The 12,905-nt window shown below is 37.6% G+C and overlaps 1 protein-coding gene across 2 annotated transcripts in view; it reads left to right on the top strand.

Moving 5' to 3' along the window:
• SLC1A1 (solute carrier family 1 member 1) overlaps positions 1 to 12,905 on the top strand; it is a 54,031-nt gene that overhangs the window by 23,726 nt on the left and 17,400 nt on the right. For both annotated transcript variants that reach the window (XM_049795840.1, XM_049795839.1), the window contains exons 3-4: positions 10,560 to 10,652; positions 12,553 to 12,667. In XM_049795840.1, the coding sequence (XP_049651797.1) occupies positions 10,560 to 10,652; positions 12,553 to 12,667 (208 nt within the window). The remainder of the gene's footprint in view (positions 1 to 10,559; positions 10,653 to 12,552; positions 12,668 to 12,905) is intronic.

The raw sequence follows: 12,905 nt of genomic DNA, 5'->3' as shown, positions 1-12,905 counted from the left end.
TGTCAGTACTCCAGGTTTTCTGTATTTACTTCATGCATATTTCACCTGCCACAGTGCAGAGGCTATATTTCTGCTACATCCATGAAGTGAATCTGATTTCTGTTACGAATCTTGCTAGCCTGTCCATCTTGGCAGATTGACATGTCATCTTCCCTCCTTATAAGCTATTATTATATTCCACCCAAGGAACATCATATCTCCTGAAAAGGCATTAACTTGAGATTATATAACCTCTAAGAGCTTTCTAGAGGAAAATTAAAATTTTCCTACAAGTGATACTGTTTGCAAATAAGATGAATGGAAGGCAGTACTAATACCTTCTTTCAATGCATGTAGTCCAGTAAGGTCTCTAGGGAAATATAATATAACGCTGCAATGCTGTCTGTGCCAACTGCTTACAGGACAGCACAACAGTCCTTTAGCAAACTGATATCCAGGCTCAGAAATTTTTCATTACAACTTACCTGAACTTCCTTCCATTTTATAATGATTTTGCCTCTTTCATTGCCATAAGCTATTCATCTCCCTTTTATTCTTCCCTTTCTATCTGGTATTTCAAAAGGTTCATAACTACTTTTTCAACCTCAACTTAAATTATCCAAGATATCCCCTTTCAGTATTTGGAATATTCCTTATAACTATTATCGTATTCCATGCTTTAGTCTGGTTTTTTTTGTTTTTTTTTTTTAATCTTTTTTTCAATGCCTCTTCAAAGTTAGAAGACCAGTATTTATCATGCTAATCCAGTGGTAGTCTCACTAGATCATGTAAGTAGGAATTGAGAATTTTCTGATTTAAATTTTTTGTGGTATTGAAAGAGCACTAACAGATGCTTATTCATTACCTGCATGCATCTATCTCTCTCTCACCTCTCCCCCAATTTGTTAGTTGTTTTCAGTTCATTTGTAAGACATTCTTCTGTTGCATTTACACAACAATACTAGTGGAATAACAATCGTTTGCTCCAAAGAAAAGAGATTAATTAAATTTCTATCAAGTCTATTGAAAAGGTAGTTGCTACAAGCTGTCATAGAAATTCTTTTCCTTTACAGTAAGTAACAGTGAAATTTGAATAGACAGAATAACTGTGGTTATAGAGGGACTGACAGAATAGGAATGGAAGACTTCTAATAACAAACACTAAAGGCAGAGGTAGTGGGCCACCAAAAATCTCATTTGAGAGACTGCATATCTCAATGTCTTTGGGGCTTCCATTTGTCATAGATTCTTCATTACTGATCTTCGCAGCCAACATCTCGCTCAGAACTGTCCACCTAATGAGACTTACCTATATATATCATTCAGTTAGCTAGTGGGAGACTAGTTACAAAAGATAATTCAGAGCCCCATGACACAGTATACAGGAGGAAAAAAATAAAATTACATGAGATGCATATCAAGTGAAAGATGGTTGAGAATGATCTATAGGTAAGAACAGCAGCATCTGATTCCTGCGTCTCAGGTGAATAGTGAAGTCATGCATAGAATTGTGCTGTCTGAAGTCCTGAATGTGGATGGTATTTCAGTAGACAGTTGTAAATTACTTGTTTGGTCCTGACAGTCATGTTCTTATGCAAGGGATGCAGTTTTGCATTTCCTAGAGAATTCCACAAAGCAAAGGGAAAAAGAGCAAAAGACTCACCATTTAGTCCTTGGATGGAAACAACAATATTTCCTGTTGAACCTAATTTGTAAACTTAGATTTCAGGGAGAATATGAAGAAAGTGAGCTTTTAGGGGATTAATCACAGTCAGGGTAAACTTGTACTTCAAGATCATTACAACTAAAAGGGCAGAACAGGAAAGAAAAGGCTCAGAGTCTGGAATGGGAAGAGGGAAAAATCACAGATGAGTCAAAGATGGCTTCAATAAAGTACAGGCTCTGAATTCAGCACTTTTACGGTGACTGCCCTTGCAGCAGATATTGTCTGAAGCGTATACAGCATGGTTTTCCTTTCAGAAAGTGAGCATAGGCCAAGGACAAAAGGAAATACTGGGCCAAGGACAAAAGGACAGATGACAGCTGGCTTTGGTACTCTTTCTTCTTTTTCAGAAGCCCTGAGAGGAGCATTCTTCACACAGGAAATGAAGAGGTAGTGGTGGATTGGCTTGCAAAAGCAGACATCCAAAGTGGATGTAGCCATATCACCAGGAGACTGAGAGACTGGATGGGTGAAAAAAGTTCAGATTAGTTGGTGAATTTAACATTTAGTCTATTGTCTAGTCTTCCTTCCTGAGTCTCAGGGAGCGTAACTGCAATATGTGGCCCTATTTAGGAAGAATCGCTGTGGACTGATGAATCACAAGGGAGATGGCATAGGTGATGCCAGGCACTGTGAGCACAAAGATCTCTCCAAACCTGACTTCATGTTTATGAACTGTCCCGAATTCACGGGACAGCAGAGAGGACCTTTCCCTGCTCTGAAAAGGAAACTTTTCCCTGCTCTGTAAAAGAAACTTTTGCCTGCTCTGAAAAGGAAACTTTCCCACTTGTATCTGTCACCCAACTATCAAACATTGATAAAGTTTACATGGAAATAGGATGAAATCTAATCTTATATGTGTGAGATTCCTCCTTTTCCTGGTAGTAGCTGACTAGAGCTGGCAGTAGCCCATGGAACTAGAATGCAAATTTGGATTCTCTTAAACACATAGAGGAATAAGAAAATAAGCAATAAGCTTGCTACACAAGTCAACACTGGAGCTAGAATTTTGAGTTCCGTTCCTCAAGCAAAAATCATGTGTCACTCTGAAGATATAGGCCAAATACTGTTTTAGTATTAGTAGTGTTTCCCATTGGAAGTAGAAGAAAAGTATGGCAACTAATTCAAAATTGTCACTTGCCTTTAAGATAGATTGCTGTTATGACTTGACCACCAGCTCTGTGAAGATCAGAGGATTAATAAAGAATGGTCAGTATGAGGTAAATGACATTCCAAAAAACAAACTAGAATGGAGAGGTTATACCACACAGTTAGATGCAGCTGAAATTTTTTTAAGCCAAAGAACAGGCGTTTCAGACAGCTATCCATTTATCAAGAGCACTCTGTCTGCACTGCTTCATTCTTTCCTCCCCACCACACCCCCACCCCATCCCCCGCCCTAGTCTTTTTCAAAGATCTTGTATTTTTGCAACAACACATAACATAGTGCACCCCTGGCAATAAAACAACACTTACTATTTTTATATGAAACATTGTGGTCACTTTAGAAGGGTTGCTTACTGAAATTCTTTATATGCATTTTAAGATTCTCCTGTGTCTTTCTATTTTCATATGTCTGTTGCAACATTCTGTAAAAAATTGTTAAATGGACCTGACTGTCCTGGATGTTCATTGTATCACTTCTATGACCTAATGACTGCACATTGCATCCAGAAGAGCCAAGACAGAAGGGAAGAATTAAAACATGTACACCTGGGAGAAATTGAGAATCCTTTTGTGATTCCTCTAGCATCTGCAGAAATTCCTCAATTAAAGCAATAAGGCTCATGGCAGTTTGGAGCAGTTTTAGAACTGCATTTTGTCCTTGAATCAACATCTTAGTCATAGACAAGAAGGTGTAAAAGCCATAGCATTCTACTCTTCAGGAACTTTTGTTGCTATATTTTTGTTACAATAGTGAATTAGATATCAGAACCCTGAGAGAATTGTGTACCGTTGATGTGTACCATACTTCAGTTATTTCTCCTCCGAAATATGATTAGCTCCTAAAACTAATGGAGAAAGCTACCATATGTCTGTCAGTTGTGTGGACATGGAAGGCCCTTGAGCCACACTCTTCCCTGTGGCTCTGAGTCACACTTAAGAAGAGCCTGCCACCAGTGCTAAGAACTGGCTAAGTGACATCGATCTGTGTACATAGAAGACTCACATCTTGATCATCAAGTGTAGCAGCATTGGCAGAGGGAGGTAAACAGCCCAGCCTTTTGCTGTTTATACTTAATGATCAATTTGTCGTGCAGATGAAGTGAGGTGATGAAAGAAACAGGTCCTGTCAGCTTCTACTGATCTTCAGAAGCTTTGAGAACAGCTAGGAAGTACTGCAGGAGATGCACTTGATGATGACACTGAAATTCATAGAGCAGAAGAAAAAAATGCCAAGGCCTCTAGGTATGAGTGTGGCTGCTGAGCAGAGTCAGTCACAGCAGTAGGTTGTAGATGTAGTCTTGCATAATGTGTTGAAAAAGAACACCTGGAAGCATAAATCCTTGTGTTCAGCTGGGACACCTCTGTAGAACAGTATGACAAACTCTAAGGATGTACGTATTATCCCCTAGGGAACAAGTAAGATGATAATCACTGGGAGTCAGAAGAGCCCTGTGATTGTTTTCAGTCCTTAAATGCAACCCTTTTCTCTCCCACGTCTCACAGGACCCCAGGATTAATGAAGCACAGTGAATAACTCTAGAATTACACTGTTACACCTCATGCCAAAGCCATTTGGACATGGGCGCATTTGTACAGGCCTCCAGAGTGAATACTGATACAAACCACACGACAACACAGTGCAATATTATCTTGTACAGAGAGTATTTTGCTTACTTGAGTTTTAATCATGTTGGGTACTGATTTGCTTGTTTCAGTTTAAAATATTTATCCCAACTGTACATATCTCAGGGAGGGATGGGGGGCGGGAGGGGGAATCATCTATAATTCATGGATCACTCAGTTGCAGTTTTTGACCATATTGGTACCTGTGGTACAGAGCAAGTGTTCTATCCTGGACAGTAGATCTCTCAAGTGCTGGTAATTTTTCAGTGTTAATAGCAACTGCAGTCAGTCACTTGGCTATCCACTCCATGTTGTATAAAAATGTAGTCTATAATGGATTTTATTATGAGGTTCCCAAATGTTGATACCAGCATAAAATTTCTATTTTATGTGGGAAATGAAGGCCATTCTAACAGGCAGGAAAAAAATAGGAGAAGGAGTTAATGGGGTAGTAACATTTCAACATCTTTGAAGGTTTTATTAATGCACTGTAAGTGGTTCTGTCTCCTGCACTCCATTAAATAAAACAAAAAGGTTAATATTAATGAGTACTTGATTCTTTTACCTGACTTCATAGGTTGCTCCTTAGGAACTGCCATCAGCTCTTAAGTCTGTGTTAATGGCTTAAAAAAGCTTTATAATATCCAGATGCAGAATAACTTCACATCACAGAGGTTTCAGTCTGATCTAGTAGCTTGATACTGCTATAAACTGAAAGATCTGGTTTCTTTATCTTTCATGTTATAGTAACTGCTGTGATTTGGGGTATTTCTACAACCTCTGTACAGGTTCAATACATCTGTTTCCTACTTAGCTCTTGGCCTCAGCAAGCTGAAAGACAGCACAGGCTGCAATGTAGTTACACAGGTGATGAAACATACTTCCTTACAACTAGTTTGAATTGCTACATGGCAATGTAGCTAGTTTGTGGCACTTTCCACTCCTCTTTGTGTCAGGAGAGGAATAGAACAGGAATTCCCTACTTTCTGAATAAATCCCTCAGACACAGTGAATGAAGCATGTTGCTGTAGGATTTGTTGCAAAGTCCACAAGTCTTTACTAGATGCAGAGATATATAATTACACTGCTCCATAGCAGTTTTGCTGGCATACTAGTGCAAGGTTGAAAGACCTCAGCTGGATTTTTATTCAACAAAAACTTGTATTTCACATTTCAGGGGCCATTTGGGAGTCATAGACAGGTCTGGTTTGTGATTATGAATTTGTTTGAATTATTTACCTGACTCAAGTACCTGCAGAGTTTTTATTAGCTACGTGGTTTCTTTTACCTGAAACATTAGGTGTTATTTGTATTCCCAAAGATCTGAGTAACTGTTTTTGAAAACTGAAGGGGAAGTACAGAAATCATTGAGAATCTTATTACATTTCCTAGGAAACAATGACAAAGCTGTAGACCAATCTGGAAGCAGTGGAAAGACGTTGACTCTCTTGGTAGTTGTATTAAATGGGAGTGGAGTTGTCATTAGCAGCAGAAAAGACGACAAAGAAAGAAAACTTGAGGACTGGTTTGTGTTCAGAATGTTCCAAAACAACCTTTCCAAGCTGGAAGGCAAAAAATAGACAAGTGTTTATCACAAAAAGTTTAGAAAATCAATTTCCTGGATTTGAATGGAGCTTCAACAGCATCAGTACCATTGAAACATATATTTCAATGATTTTTCAAGACTTCATTATAGCTTTTCCAGCACTTTCAAAAGTATAGCTTTGTTTAGGAACATTCTCTGTTCCCCTGTGACACCAATATGGAAAAAAAAATCACTCTTGTCAGAGAGAAAATGTACAAGTAAATATTGGTCTTCCATGAAGTTGCAACCTTGTGTTATACTAAAGTGTCATTTTTTTAAGTCTGTGAGAAACTGAAAGAATAATTAATGCTTCCATCAGTGGCTACTGGTAAAAATCTCTGGAATACTGTGTTTCATATTTAGGCTGTTTTGTTTAAATCAGACTGGTCCCTTAGGTAAAGTAGCTTTATACAGTAGCATTTCAGGGAAGCATAAATATGTACACCAAAACAAGATTATGAAAGAAATTTTAGAGGTACTTCAAAAGTTGCAAATGACTGATGGTGCGTGCCATCATCCAGTCTTAACTCTTAACTCTCTTGGTTTGTTGCACTTAACCAGGTAGGCAGGGGTTCTAAAGAGTCAAAGAAGCTATGTGTCTTTAACTTTGGCAACACAACTTATTCCACATGCAAAAATCAGTAGTTGCACTCAACACAGGATTAAACTGGTCAGTTATAACCATTCCATTTTTCCACTTTTGATTTTTTGCAAGTTTTACCATGTCCTCCTTTCTGGCTATTTTTTTTTAAGAGGAAAGTCCTGGGAATCCTCTAGTAATAGAGAAGAAATAACAGCTATAAAAATAAAATAAATTAAATTGGTAGGCTTCCTGGCAATACCAAGCAAAAGATTCAAGTAAAAAAAGACCATGCACAGAATTAAAAAAGTTATTGCAGTGTGAGGAACAGCTGGATTAGGTTTTCCTTTTTTCCTCAGCATTTAAAATGGGATGTCTATGTATCTTATCCAAAAGTATGTGCCTCTTCTGTTCTGTTGAGGGTCCTGTACCTTCCTTATCCCTGTTGTGCTTTGGTGCCTTTGAGTACTCTGTCAAACAAAATTGTTAACATCAGTCTTATTATTTATCCTCCCATCCTTTCCAAAAAAAAAAAAAAAAAAAAAAAGGTGCAGCGTTTCATTTTGGTAGAGTTTTAGGTCCTGGGACAAGCAAGAGATGTGAGAGACTTGATTTCACTGATTGTTTCCTTTTTTATTCTTTTACAAATGTATGTGTTGCAAATTAGAGAAAATTGGGCAAAAAGAGAAAAACAGTACAAAGAGCTTTGAAAAAAAATGGAAGCTGAATTGCAGAATAGGCAATTGATTCCCAGATTTGGCTTCAGATATTAAAACCTTAACTCTGTTCTGCTGAGACGATATGGGCAGAAAGGTAGATAGATTAACAGATTTTAACACCAGTTGGTGTCTTTTGTGATCATCTCCCTTAAGTCTTGTGTATCACAGCCACAAAATTGCATTCCATGCTTCAGTGACTGTAGCTGAATTAGAATATCTCTTGCAGGAAAATTTAAGGAACTAATCTGAAATACTGCAGTTTTGAAATGCCCAGGGAGGGAGGAGAATCCATCATGCCTGTTTAAATTCTGTACAGAAGACTACATTTACAGTTTTATCTGGTCAAACCTGTTCAAACAATTTAAAACTTGGGGAATAGGCTGAGGGAGGGAAAGAGCAAATACTTTTAAAAGTTTAGTGGTAATCCACAGTAGATACTCAAGTTTAATTACACTGGGTTTGTGATCTTACCTTGACTTACATTACTGCAGGCCTTCCATTTTGAATAGCATGTGTGCCAGCTTAGTTTGAGAATTAAGTTTTCTTAGGAACTGAAATCAGTGTTAGTTGTACGCTTTGTTTAATACCTCTTCCATTAACTCTTTCAGTTATATCCAAAGAAATTGTAAAGCCATGGTGTTATTTCAAAGGAAAATTGATTTTCAGTTGGCTTGAGAAGGCGGCCAGTAGCTATCAATTATAATATATTATGAATTGCTCACTAATGACAGTAGGATATATTTGGAGGGAAATTCTTTTTAAATATTGTGTTTTCCTATGTGTAGCAAGCTAACATGAAAAAATATGCTCAGCAGCATAAAGAACGCAGTGCAAACCTGTGTCTATGGGACTTGTAGTGAATGCTACTGCATTCTCTACATGGAAGCATAATTCTGATTGCAGTTTTATTTCAGAGGACAGCAGTTTTTAAAAAAAAATCAAACCACATCTTGTCATCATCAGAGCATACTCATACTTATTCAGTCATGTCTGCCTGACTGATTTGCGTGCTTTTATAGCTACTAGCAAAGAAGCACCAACCTGACAGTGGAAGCACAAGATGGATTCTAGCACAGCTCACTCACTAACAGGATAATTATCCAGTTTAAAAAGGCAGGGGCAAAGTTTTTCAATTATCCCTCTGTAACTCCAGTGAGTGTAACAGTTTGCAAAGGGATTTAATTTGAAGCCAGAAGAAAGGCTGTCACAAGAACTTCATGTCATACTACTTGTAGAATCTTTATAACTGAGTACTCTAGGGAAATAACGTTGTATGATTATTAGGCTCTTGGCTGAGTCAGCAAGACTGTCAGGCAAAAAAAAAATCTTAAGGCAAGCTTTGTGAAGCATTCCATCCCATGAAAAGATGATTATCTTACGTCCACTGTCTGTCTAACCCCTATTGACAGTTGATATAACAAATTTTAGAATAAAATTCTGTGATTTCTAATTTTTATTAACCTTATATTAAAAGATATGATACTGTGGAAATACCAGTTTGCTCTCTTTTAAAAACATGATGTAAAGTCTTCTAAGTTAATAGCAGGTGCAAAAGTTTCAACACTGGCAGCCTTGAAACCAGCTCTTCTATTGTCCACAGAATCCATTATTTATTACTATCCATTCTCAAGAGTTCTCACTGCCATAATTTCCACAGCTGACCCCACAGCAGTGCAAAAGTCCTCCTTTCTACCTGTTTTTTCCCAGTTCCCAAGGTGAGAAATAAAAATGATGGCCCAGATTCTATGTCCATTCTGTTGTTTGTGCCACAAACAATATCCTTAGGGCTGCCTCCTGTAATAGCTGCGGCATTGCTTTTTTCTGTCCATTGGTCTGTATTCCACTGCCTTATGAATATTTCTGTTAGTATCCTTATCTGCTGTACAAGTGAGATAGTCTTTACATCATGATTTCTGCATGTATATGTAGCTCTTCTGTACTCAGTCTAATGATACGCTATCCCATGGAAGACCCCAAAATAATCAAATAGATGATGAAATAAAATAACCTTCATTCTCCTCTCCCAGTACAGTTCGCATTTTGAGTAACAATTAACAAAACAAGTGAGGCATTATATGAATGCTCTAGGCACAAGTTGTTACTGCTGTTAATATACCTTCTGAAAGAGACACGAACACATGGTTGAAGTATGCTTGCTAAGATGAGCTCAAAGATCAATAAGTTATATTTGTGTCAGAAAAATCTTTTTATTTTTCTTCCTTCATTTTTCGAAACTTCATTTTTTTTCCTACAAAGTCATGAATCTCTGAGGTTAAATATCCTAGTGGTATTTTTGTTTTCCTATATAAGGGAATCTGGCCAGTCTTTGATAATCTAACTCAATAAAAATAAAAATATAAATGGATCACAAATGTGTAATAAAGCGATAGCAGTGACTTATTAACTAGTGTGGTTAGAGACAGTCAAGTTTTACAGTCACGATGCTCATTTTACCCTGGTTACTGAATTGTATGTGTACAGAAATAATTGTAAATCTTTTAAAAAATTAAAAAATACTTCATGAGCAGTTTGATATAATATTGTTGCCAGAAGTTAAGTTGACCTCAGTATAACACATGCCTCAGCACTTTCCCCACCTTCATTAAGAAAAGTTGTCTTCAATTCCTGGCAATGAGGGATACAAGCACAGGAGTGGGAACAGCCCAGACTTCAGAAAAGCTTTAGTCAAAATAAAAAAGTGAACCTGTTAATGAAGGCAAGCCCACCAGGAATGTGCCTTACTTGTTTGTATGTGCCTTTGAGCAACCTGGGGTAACAGCCCTAAGCAGCTCCCTTCCCTTGGCTTTTAGTTTTAAAGCCAAAAAATTACAGATCTGAAAAAAGCAAAGCTATTATTTAAGTGAATATGGAATAAATTGTAACATAATTTCATAAACCAAAGAAGTCTAATTCATCATGAACATCAGGGAATTAGAAAAGCTCAATTATCTTTTTCCTAGAAAAATCCAGGGAAAACGGATTTTGCAAAGAAGCAGAAGCAAATACGTTGGTCAGCTACAGACATTTTTCAGAAGTGCAAATGGCAATTAGGTATTTAGAAGGATCTTGAATAAGGAAAGATTTCCTGCATAGAAATAAGAGACAATAAATAATTGTCTCTACAAAAATAACAAGTTTCTTGTAAGAATGTTTTTTACTTTGTTTTTGTGGTTCTTTTTGCAGGTGTCGCTGCTTTGGATTCCAGCGTTTCTGGGAAGATTGGTTTGCGAGCAGTCATATATTATTTCTGCACTACAGTCATTGCTGTAATACTAGGTACTCTGTGATACCGTAACTTTTAAAATCCTCAGCATCACGAAATTACAAGTATACAGCACTATGACATTACTAATTTCCCAAGACAGGATGAGGAGAAGAGACAGGATTCATACCAAACATCTTGACACACTTGTAGCCAGATACAGGGAGAAGTTAGTCCCTCTGTTCACAGTTGGGCTGTATTAATATCCAATATGAAGCCACAGGCAATTTCACTGTACATTTCAGCTCAGGGAAGATGAAGAGCTGTCTGCTTAGGTAATCAGTGACCAGCAGTGGGAAAGCTGAATGAACATCAAAGGCCACCCTTAACTACAAAGTTAATTTCCCCAATAGCAGAATGATAGATTGTCACTGATTCTCAGATGCAAGAATGTATAATGTGTCTCACCTGAAAGAATGACAGAAAATATTGCTTTCCTTGTCATCTTATTTCTTTCTTAAAAGGTTTTTGTCCCCTCTGTCACTGCCAGGCTCTACTCCTACCTCTCTGAAGTCCACATCTCCTCTTGCAGGAAGTTCATTAGTTCATTCCCTAAAAGCAATCTTGAAATCTTCCATATTTGCTTAAACAAACATCTTCAGCCTGCCTTCTTAAATAAGAAGTAAAATTAAACCCTCCTCTATCAGCTGTCATGTAGTTTGTGGTTTATCTTTGTATTTTGTTGAGCCTGAGTGAATACTGTGCCTAGGTATCACCCACTAAAAAGAAACATGTATTTATTTGAATGACAAAATGTACATTGTATGTGGCCTACTTGTAAAGCAAAGCAGTATTTAACAATAGAATAATCACATACAGGTGTATAAGGCCAGATTAATTTCTAGAGGTTGCATCACTGAGAATAATATATCACTGCAGTTACACCATTTAGGCTATCTCATCTGTCTGGGAATTTTCTGGGAATACATAGTGAGGAAAATTAATAAAGACTAACATTAATATCTGTCTAACTTTGAAATTGTCCCTACCCTGAGAGAGGGGTTAAACCAGACAATCTCCAGAGGTCCCTGCTATTCCAAGTTATTCTATGATGCTATGATATTACTTGTTTCACGCTGCAGAGTTACACAAATTCAGTTTTGCTTTTATTCACAGCAATCATTAGAAAGCCTTGTTCCTGGCTGGTTGGAAGAGTCATCCAAATGCCTTTTTCTCCCTACAGTGAGATGTAGTAGTTTCACTTGCTTTAGGTTTGTTTGGATTTGGGGGAGAAAAAAAAAAGAAAATAAAAAATAACATACATTTGGAAAGGCCTAGTATATCATATGATAGTAAAAATGCCTAAAATGAAGCCACTAAAATAAATGGAAAATTTGTCATCGATTTTAGTATTCACAAGGTCAAAGCTAGTATTTCTTGCCCATAATTTTTTATTTTAGTCTGTTTCTGAAGCCCTTCTCTTACGTAACTTTATTGCTAACTAACTTTACGAAAACATCCTGCTGTACTTTGAGGTCACAGGGCAATGCACTTGTATTCATATCTGAAAGCTAGTTAGTAACAAGAAGAGCTGCATAAGGGAAAAGGTAAACAGCAATTCAAAATACCACCATGCAAAAGTTGCAGACCACTTCAGCTGAAGCCCAGCTGAAGTAATTTACCCTCTTGGTGAGCAGTAGTGATTTAGTACCATACATGCAAAACCAAAGCTAGAGTGCACAAGTCCAGTGACAAGGCCGCAAGTAGAAGTAGCTCCTGTGTTGGGGGAAGCCACACGTTTAAGGACACCACCTGTAGACTTCTCTTTTCCAAACAACTCTGCATGAGCACCCAGGGAAAGCATTTGGTGAGTTTAGCGCACGAAGAATTTAGCTACACAGAATATATTGGAGGCAGAATGCACCAGTGCCTGTGCTCGCACTGTGAGCTCTTCTTCTGCTTCTCGTCCTGCAGGGATTGTCTTAGTTGTAACCATTAAACCTGGAGTGCCTCAAACAGCAAATGAGATCGACAGAGTGGGCAGTACCCCAGAAGTCAGTACGGTTGACGCCATGCTGGACCTGATCAGGTGAGGTTTTCTTTTATAGTTTCCATACCCTTGTTGCAGAAGTCCAAACAAATACAAATGAAGTTGTGATGTGTAATACGATAAAAATGCTTTCTAATGTTTCATGGATGAATAAGGAGAGAATAACTTGTATTCCAACAGGTTAGACATTTTAGAGTATATTCAAAGCAGTTTGTTAAAATAATTTCTCTTTACACCATAGACTTCGGTTAAGAAACCAATGACAACAAAAATTCCC

The sequence above is a fragment of the Accipiter gentilis genome, chromosome Z (assembly GCF_929443795.1).
Source record: "Accipiter gentilis chromosome Z, bAccGen1.1, whole genome shotgun sequence".
Lineage (NCBI taxonomy): Eukaryota > Metazoa > Chordata > Aves > Accipitriformes > Accipitridae > Astur > Astur gentilis.
This window is presented reverse-complemented; position numbering and strand designations above follow the sequence as displayed.